The sequence below is a fragment of the Cervus elaphus genome, chromosome 23, assembly GCF_910594005.1.
Source record: "Cervus elaphus chromosome 23, mCerEla1.1, whole genome shotgun sequence".
Lineage (NCBI taxonomy): Eukaryota > Metazoa > Chordata > Mammalia > Artiodactyla > Cervidae > Cervus > Cervus elaphus.
Window position 1 is genome coordinate 39,586,696 of NC_057837.1, and position 8,142 is coordinate 39,594,837.

Here is an 8,142-nt window from a genome sequence, read left to right on the forward strand (position 1 = left end):
AAGGGAATGGCAACCCACTCCAGTATTCTGGCCTGGAGAATCCCATGGACAGAGGAGCCTGGCGGGCTACAGTCCATGGGGTTGCAGAGAGTCAGACACAGCTGAGCGACTAAACAATAACAACAGTACAGCAACCCAGACCATGCAGTGTGCTCTCCACTGTCCCGACTGGGATCAGCCCCCTTCCCTACCTGGGAGGCCTGGTGTCCTGACGAGGCTCACCTGTGAGCCCTCTCCTTGGCATCCCACGGGTTCATCTGTGCCGTCTCTCTTCCTCTTCTGACTCTGTCCCCCCCAAATCTCTTTTTTCCGCCCCCTGCAGAATTACCTCCGGGTTGCATTCCAGGAGGTCAACAGTGGCTGCACAGGAAAGACCCTCCTCGTGAGGCCGTACGTCACCACTGAAGACGTGTGTCAGCTTTGCGCCGAGAAGTTCAAGGTGGCCGACCCCCAGGAGTACAGCCTCTTCCTCTTTGTGGATGAAACGTGGCAGCAGCTCGCAGAGGACACGTACCCGCAGAAGATCAAGGCCGAGCTGCACAGCCGGCCACAACCCCACGTCTTCCACTTCGTCTACAAGCGCGTCAAGAAGGATCCTTATGGCATCATCTTCCAGAACGGGGAGGAAGACCTCAGCGCCTCCTAGGGGACTCGTGGAGGCTTCCCAGTGGTGTGTCCAAAGGGGGAGACTTAGCAACCTGGCCTCTGGCGTCCACGGTCTTGTGCAGTCATCTCCTTGAGGACCCGTGACCGAGCCATCCACAGGCCCACTTGGCCAAGGGCATCTTTAACCACGACTCCCCAGCGAGCTCGCTGAGGTTCGGCAAAGAGGAGGACCTGTCTGTCCTTCAGAGGTGGAAAGTTGCATCCACTGGTTCAAGTGTCCCCACATGGCTTGCTGCCTACCCCTCAGCCAGGTATTGGGTTGGCTCACGTGTGTGCATATGTACTGAATAAACATTTAAGTACCAGCTCTTCTCTCGAGTTCAACAGCAGGCGTTTGACAAGACGGTCCGATGCAGTGCATCAAGGACCTCTCAGTTCTGTGGATGCCTTCATCCACCCTTCCTTCCTTCCTTCCTTCCTTTTTTTTTTTACAAAGAGCCTTTGTGTTTTTATATATTTCATAGAAGATTTTATAGCAGTTGCAGGTAAACTGTCAGGATTGGTTTTTAAAATATTTTTGTAACTTTTAAGATATTCTATAATTATGCATGTGATTTTAACATTGAATGATGCAAAAAAGAAATCTCTTGCTGGATTTGAGAGTATTGCATTTTAAAGGTCTCTCTTCCGTAACTGGATGTTTCGGCCACTTTGTGGGGAGAGACTACTGGGTTTCTTACAGCCATGTATTTCTGACACTGGCCACAGAATGCCTTTGGGAATCCGATGTACTGTCGTTACCTTGTTCACGCTCAGAGCTATCATGTTGTTTTGTGTTTTCACCAAGTGATGCTGAGAATCAGGAGAGAAATGAATGTAGAGAGAGACTGAGAGGGAAATACAGACTCTTCACAGGAGACTAAAGAGTGGAGCCTGCTGGTTCAGGCTCCTTAAAGGAAGTGGGGAAAGGAGATAGAAGGAACCACCTATGCTGAAAATACTGTAAATATGCAGTGAGGTTTGCAAAATCTGTCCCATGTTATTTGCTTTTGGAAGCAATTTTGAAAACCCCACGAGGAAAAAAAAATTAGAGCAACAGTTTTTTTTTCCCCCCTTTTCCACATAAATCAAAACTAACAGCATCAAATTCTTTGGGGCAGAAACCACATAATGTGAGTTTCATCGAATTAAATAAATACTATTTGGAAAGGAGTTTGCCGATGCACCAAAAAAAGCCTGTCTGTGTTGTAGGAATGTGTGGTGAAGTTCAGTTTCTGTTTTATGAAACCTATTTGGGTGGGGGTCGGGGGGTTGCACAGAGAATGAATTCTTGTATCCGTGTCACACAGGTAGTTACAGAAGTATGTTATTGTACTGTGTAAAGATGCCCAGTCATCTGATTTGTTTGGCTTTCTACTTTGTACCTTTTCAAGCTTTTGCTATACATCTGGAACCCTCAACACATACTGTGTTGTACTTCCTTTTGTAAATGATTTTTAATGGAGTTTTGCACATAACTCTTTGTAATACTGTACAATAATTCATGTGTGAAAATAATTCTTGCAATATCCTCACGTTGTCTCTTTTCCTTTGAGAAGCGGAGTGTAATGATGTACCGCAGAGTGTTATGTAAAACTGGAATCCACGCTGGTGTTTGTGGTTAGATAATCCTCAGACAGGAAACAGAAAAGTTTATGCTGTGTTTTTTTTTTTTTTTTAGCCAGCTCTTGTTCTGACAGGAGGCAAAAATCCTGCAGCAGAAGGAAAAGATGGTCTTCTGACCTGAAAGGTTTTGGTGTTTTTGGGAGTACTGCAGACACTCCTCTCCCGCCTCCGCCCCCTCTCTCCCCCACCCCTGCTGCCCAGGTCTTATGTAACCTCTAAAGTGCCCAGGCTGAGAGTTTAGGGTTGTTGCAAAACCAACACTGCAGAAGCTGCCCTGTTCCTGCTGCTTGGAGCCAAGCCTGGCAGAGAGCAATGACACGATAAGTCCTTGTTGAAGAATGAACTTTCTAACCCAGAAGTAGGATGGGCACTTTAAGATCAGAGCTACAGCTGAGCGGCCTGCCTGCTTTGTATATTTACAATGAATTCCGAGTGACAGTTTGGTCCTGATGGCTGTGAGAGCATCAGCTCTTCTTATCTTCAGAAGTCGGTTCCCCTGCTGATTTCACGCGGGTCACAATGTCTGAATGGGGGCCGCCGGAGTAAACTTCGGTGAGATCAAAATAGGACGCTGGTGTGAGCAGAAGAAAACATCACAAGACGGCCCCTGGTTTTGTCCTTGGGCAATGTTTCCATGCTAACATGACAGCATCACATGTCTCCTCACTTTTTCCCCCCCTCCAACAGTTCTCACTTCTCAAATTGCCAGGAAACAGATTTTGCTGCAGTTTGGAAGGAGTCAGAGGAGAGTAAAAATATATATGCTGGGTGGAGGGAGAGGGAAATGTATTTCCAAATCTAAAAATATAAAAGTTGAATGCCAGCCAGAGGAAAGGATTTTTTTTTTTTTAAACGTTACATGGGCTGCCAAGTATTCTCTCCTTGGGGGACAGAGAATAGAAATAGAAACTGTTCATGTAGTTCAGCACTGTGTGGAAGTTACAACTTTAGATCTGTAAGGAAACACAGAAGGCAGGAAACCCAGCCATGAATGCATTCATTCATAAACGCGGCTTCGCGTCTGCTGGGCAGCTCTTCCCTTCATCTTTAAGAGTCTGGAAATGAGAGCGTGCTCTGATGGTCCTCAGCACTGCCCACTTATTCCCCCAAAGGTTTGAGAGGAAGGGTTACATACATGGACACAGCTATTTTCATCACCTGGCAGTATCTGGTGGTAAAAATCCTAAAAAGTAATCATTTTCCAAGCCGTGTTCATGATGGTGAATTTGAGAGCAAAAGTGTTATTGGTCATTTTGTGAGCCCTGATCAACCTGGACATAGGGGAATGTTCACATAACATGGCAGAATCCTAAATGGATCGTAGAAAAATAGAAGAGATAGACGGAGGAAGATCTGGTGGTTGGTCTCAGAGATCACGTGCTTATTCGAAAAAGATGTCTCGCTGCAGCATGGAAGGATGGGTGGCAGGTGGCAGCACCTCCCCCCTTGGAACAGTGACTTTGTCAGGAAGGTATGCAGGGGAAGTTTTATAAAAAATTATTCAGGAAGGTCTGGGCCAATAATGTTTAATAAAGTGGTAGCCAGACCCCTGCTCAACAGGCAAGTCTGCCTTGATTGAAGTCAGCGGGGGTTTGGAGGGGGCAGTTTCTTGTCTCGATGCTAATAAGCTAACCTTCAAAAGTTGGAAGTTGCCTGAATTCTGAAATTCTGTACATAGTAGACATTTAGAATATTATATGAAAGGATCTGAGTATTTCCTTCGACCAAACACAGACCCGCTATAGCGTCTCCTGGACTCTGGCTCTAGGCCTGGACGGGGAGGATGCTCAACCTGTGGACAGAGGCTGGGGGCTGGGGGAGGGGTGGGGGTAAGGCCAGGCTCAGCTCAGGGCTGTGGTTTCCCCCGTGGCCCCTGGAGGCGAGAGAAGCGTACACTTCCACAGCCAGCCGTCCCTGGGGTCCCTGGGGAAGTGTCACCTCACACAGCTGAAAGCATTCTCAGCCCCACCCCACCCCAACTGAGTTCCACTCCTCCCCTCCCCACCCCAGGGCCCTGAAGGGGAGGGGGAGTTTAGTTTTTAATGAGCTGGGCGGGCTCTGACCTTTCCCCATGCTTATCTAGTTCTAGGAGAGATGCAGAGTGAGCCAAGCCCCTCTGCCAACACCCGCCCCCTCCACTCCCGGCCCCCATTCCCCCCCACCCCCTGCCCCGCTCCCCACTCCCCTGCCCCGCTGTCCCCAGGTCCTTTTTCTCCATCAGGTTCTCAGCTTCCACTGCTTCTTCAGCTCACCTGCAGGGCTTTAAAACCCCGATGGCCAAGCTGTCCAGACCATCACAATCTCTGCACGCGGGATCCAGGCAGCAACTTTTACTGAAGTTTCCAAGGTGAGTCCACTGGGGCTGAGAAATACCAGGCTAGAGCAAGACACAGGTCTTACGGGAGACACGTGCCTAGGAGAGGTAAGACCTTGTCTACAGCCCCAAACACCTAATCAAGCACAAGTTCTTGGTCTCATCTGTCTGATTTCAGCAAAAGACCATAAGATAATGTGCTCGTAACATGGCACTGTTCCATGCAAATAGGAAGCAAGCCACATAAGTGATTTTCAGTATTCTAGTAGCCACATTAAAGAGAGAAGAAAATTACAAATGGGTGAAATCAATAGCAATATATTGCAGTATTACTAATAATTTATTTGATTTTAGTAATTATTATATTTAACCCATGATATCCCAAATATAATAGTTCAACAATTAATCTAAAATCTTAGATATATTTTACATTAATTTTTTTGTATTGTCTTCAAAATCTTGTGTGTACTGGGCATATATGTCACATCTTATTAGCCAGATGTCAAATGTTTAGGAGCCAAAATTGGTTCATGGCTACAATATTGGAAAGCGCAGTTCTACCAAATTCACTAGGAACGATTTAGGAAGCTGAAGAATGTAGCTACAGCATATAAAATAAAATCACATCCAGAGCATCTATCCACAAAACACGCAAACATGCACACTGTCAAACAGGCACTTCTTACCAGCCGAGGAACTAACAGCGTCTTCCTCTTAACTCCTCTGGGAGCCATACGGCACTGAATTAATCCATGTGAAGTCTTAGTACCCAGTTCTCCACCAGCACATTGAATATTGTTACTATTATCATGAGATAATCAACTTTGAAAATTTTCCACTGCCACTGGTTATTTCTGCTTCCTCATCTGTGTTACTATCTGCTGGCAATTTTTCTTATGAAAAAAAGAAAGGCAGTAACAGGTACCAAAGGTTTAACATTTGTATATATGTGTGTGTGTGTGTGTGTGTGTATACACCAGGGCTTCCTGGTGGCTCAGATGGTAAAGAATCCACTTTCAATGCAGAAGACCCAGGAGACATGGGTTCAATCCCTGGGTTGGGAAGATCCCTGGAGGAGGAAATGGCAACCCACTCCAGTATTCTTGCCTGGAGAATCTCCATGGACAGAGGAGGCCGGCGGGCTAGAGTCCAGGGGGTCGCAAAGAGTCAGACACGACTGAGCAACTAAGCACAGCATACACACACACACACACACACACACATACACATACACACACACACATATAGAGTGTTCATGTTCCCAGGTGGCACAGGCGTAAAGAATCTGCCTACAGTACAAGAGACCCAAGAGATGTGGGTTCAATTCCTGAGTCAGGAAGATTCCCCGGAGGAGGAAATGGTAACCAACTCCAGTAATCTTCTCTGGGAAATCCCATGGACACAGTAACCTGATGGGCTCCAGTCCATGGGGTCACAGAGAGTTGGATACGACTGAGCACTGAGCACTGGTATGTGGGATGCCCAGTGTGGGGGAATTAAAGTGGATGCCTTCCCTTAGCCTTGTTGTTTATGATGGAGGTGATGATGGCAGTGATGGCAGATACACGTGTGAACTGGAAGGATTTTCCCAGCGTTCCCTCCTGGCTAAGAGCATCAGCGGGGCTCATGGCCAGTGGTGACTATTGCCAAGAGGAGGCAAAGAGAGGAAGGGAGATTGCAGGGGCAGCCAGAGAGACCTCCCAGGAGGAAGCGGGTCTGCCCCTGAGGTTGCCTGCAGCAGCGCTTCCCAGAAAGGAATGACATATGGATAAGTACAACTACTGTCAGTGACTATTTCCATAGCTTTTCCTCTTTTAATTGTATTTTTATATTCACTTATTCATTTAGATATTTATATATGCGTGTCTATTATTTAACTGGATTACTCTGAAATACATTAGGCTTTTGAAAGAAGAATCAGGTGTCATTTGATGTGATTTTCCTTATCTCTAGTGTCCTTGCTTCCTACTTGCTGCCAATTCTACAGATGAAGAGAGTGGACTCAGATTGTAGTGTTAGTCAATTTTATCTTTTTTGCTCTCTGTTTCTCTAGTCTATTGATATACAATCACAAGCAGAACAGAAATGCATCAACAGTGAAACGAAAGAATGAAAAATTGCAAAGAACAAGAAACTGCCCAAGTCTCTTTAAGCAATTAAAAATAAACACACATGAACTTGCTAGGACATTGGAAAGCATCTGCTTTTTATAAGCACATGGAAATACCATACTTGGCAGAGTGCAGAATCTCATTTCACAGAGAGTTGAAGTTTTTGCTGCAGAAAATGCAATCGAAGTATCAAGCCCAGCATCTCCTAGGTGCTGGTCAGTCTCAGGCCCCTCCCAGACCTACTGAAACCGAACACACATTTTAGCAAAATTCCAGATGACCAAATGCATGTTACAATTTGAGAAGTATTAGTTCAAGGCATATTTGAATTGAGGACATTTGTGCAGCTGATATGATTAAACAGACGTAGGCTGCTGCTGTTACAAGTCTGGAGGAAAGGGCTGGTGTGTGTGCTCAATTGGTCAGTCATGTCCGACTCTTTGCGACCCCACGGACTCAAGCCCACCAGGCTCCTCCATCCATGGGATTCTCCAGGCAAGAATACTGGTGTGGGTTACCATTTCTTACTCCATGGGATCTTCCCAGTTCAGGGAGTGAACCCTAATCTCATGCATTGGCAGGCATATTTTTTTTTATCACTGTGCCACCTGGAAAGCCTTGTTAAAAAACTCTGGAGGAAAGGAGCTGGTGATGCTTACGGGGAAAAAAAAAAGGCATAACCTCACTTCACATCAACTGCATGATCACAAAAGGTTTAAAAGGCAGATGTCAGGAAATGAGTATTACCCTCTTGGTTATTTATATGTTCTCTTGCTTTTATAGGGGAAAAAAAAACACCTGAAAGGTAGGGGGGAAGACAAATTCAATAATTTTGCCCAGCATCGTCTTTTACCTCCGACTATGTGAGGGCATCCAACCAGTCCATCCTAAAGGAGATCAGTCCTGGGCGTTCATTGGAAGGACTGATGCTGAAGCTGAAACTCCAGTACTTTGGCCACCTCATGCGAAGAGTTGACTCATTGGAAAAGACCCTGATGCTGGGAGGGATTGGGGGCAGGAAGAGAAGGGGACGACAGAGGATGAGATGGCTGGATGGCATCACCGACTCGACAGGCATGAGTTTGAGTAAACTCCGGGAGTTGGTGATGCACAGGGAGGCCTGGCGTGCTGCGATTCATGGGGTCGCAAAGAGTCGGACACGACTGAGCAACTGAACTGAACCGAACTGATGTGAGGGCAAACAGAAGCTGAGTCAGCAGGTTCTTTCTGTCTGGGCCAGCTGCTGTCACTTGTGTGCACGTGTGTGTGTGCGCGCGCGTGTGTGTGCAGGGACATCATCATGTACTCTGGATAATTAGTCACGCTGTCTGCACGTGATGCTGGAAGTTTATGGGCTTTTTCATTTTCTGAAAGGACAGCCAACTTTCTTTTAAAGGCATTCCATTCTCTGAGAATCTGTTACCAACAGGGCCATTTTACTCATCA

At 46.4% G+C, this 8,142-nt stretch overlaps 1 protein-coding gene across 11 annotated transcripts in view; it reads left to right on the forward strand.

The window, feature by feature from the left end:
* RIN2 (Ras and Rab interactor 2) overlaps nt 1-2,180 on the forward strand; it is a 208,920-nt gene extending 206,740 nt beyond the window's left edge. For all 11 annotated transcript variants that reach the window (XM_043883054.1, XM_043883045.1, XM_043883053.1 and 8 more), the window contains one exon: nt 323-2,180. In XM_043883054.1, the coding sequence (XP_043738989.1) occupies nt 323-646 (324 nt within the window). In that variant the 3' untranslated portion in view covers nt 647-2,180. The remainder of the gene's footprint in view (nt 1-322) is intronic.
* The last annotated feature ends 5,962 nt before the right edge of the window (nt 2,181-8,142 follow it).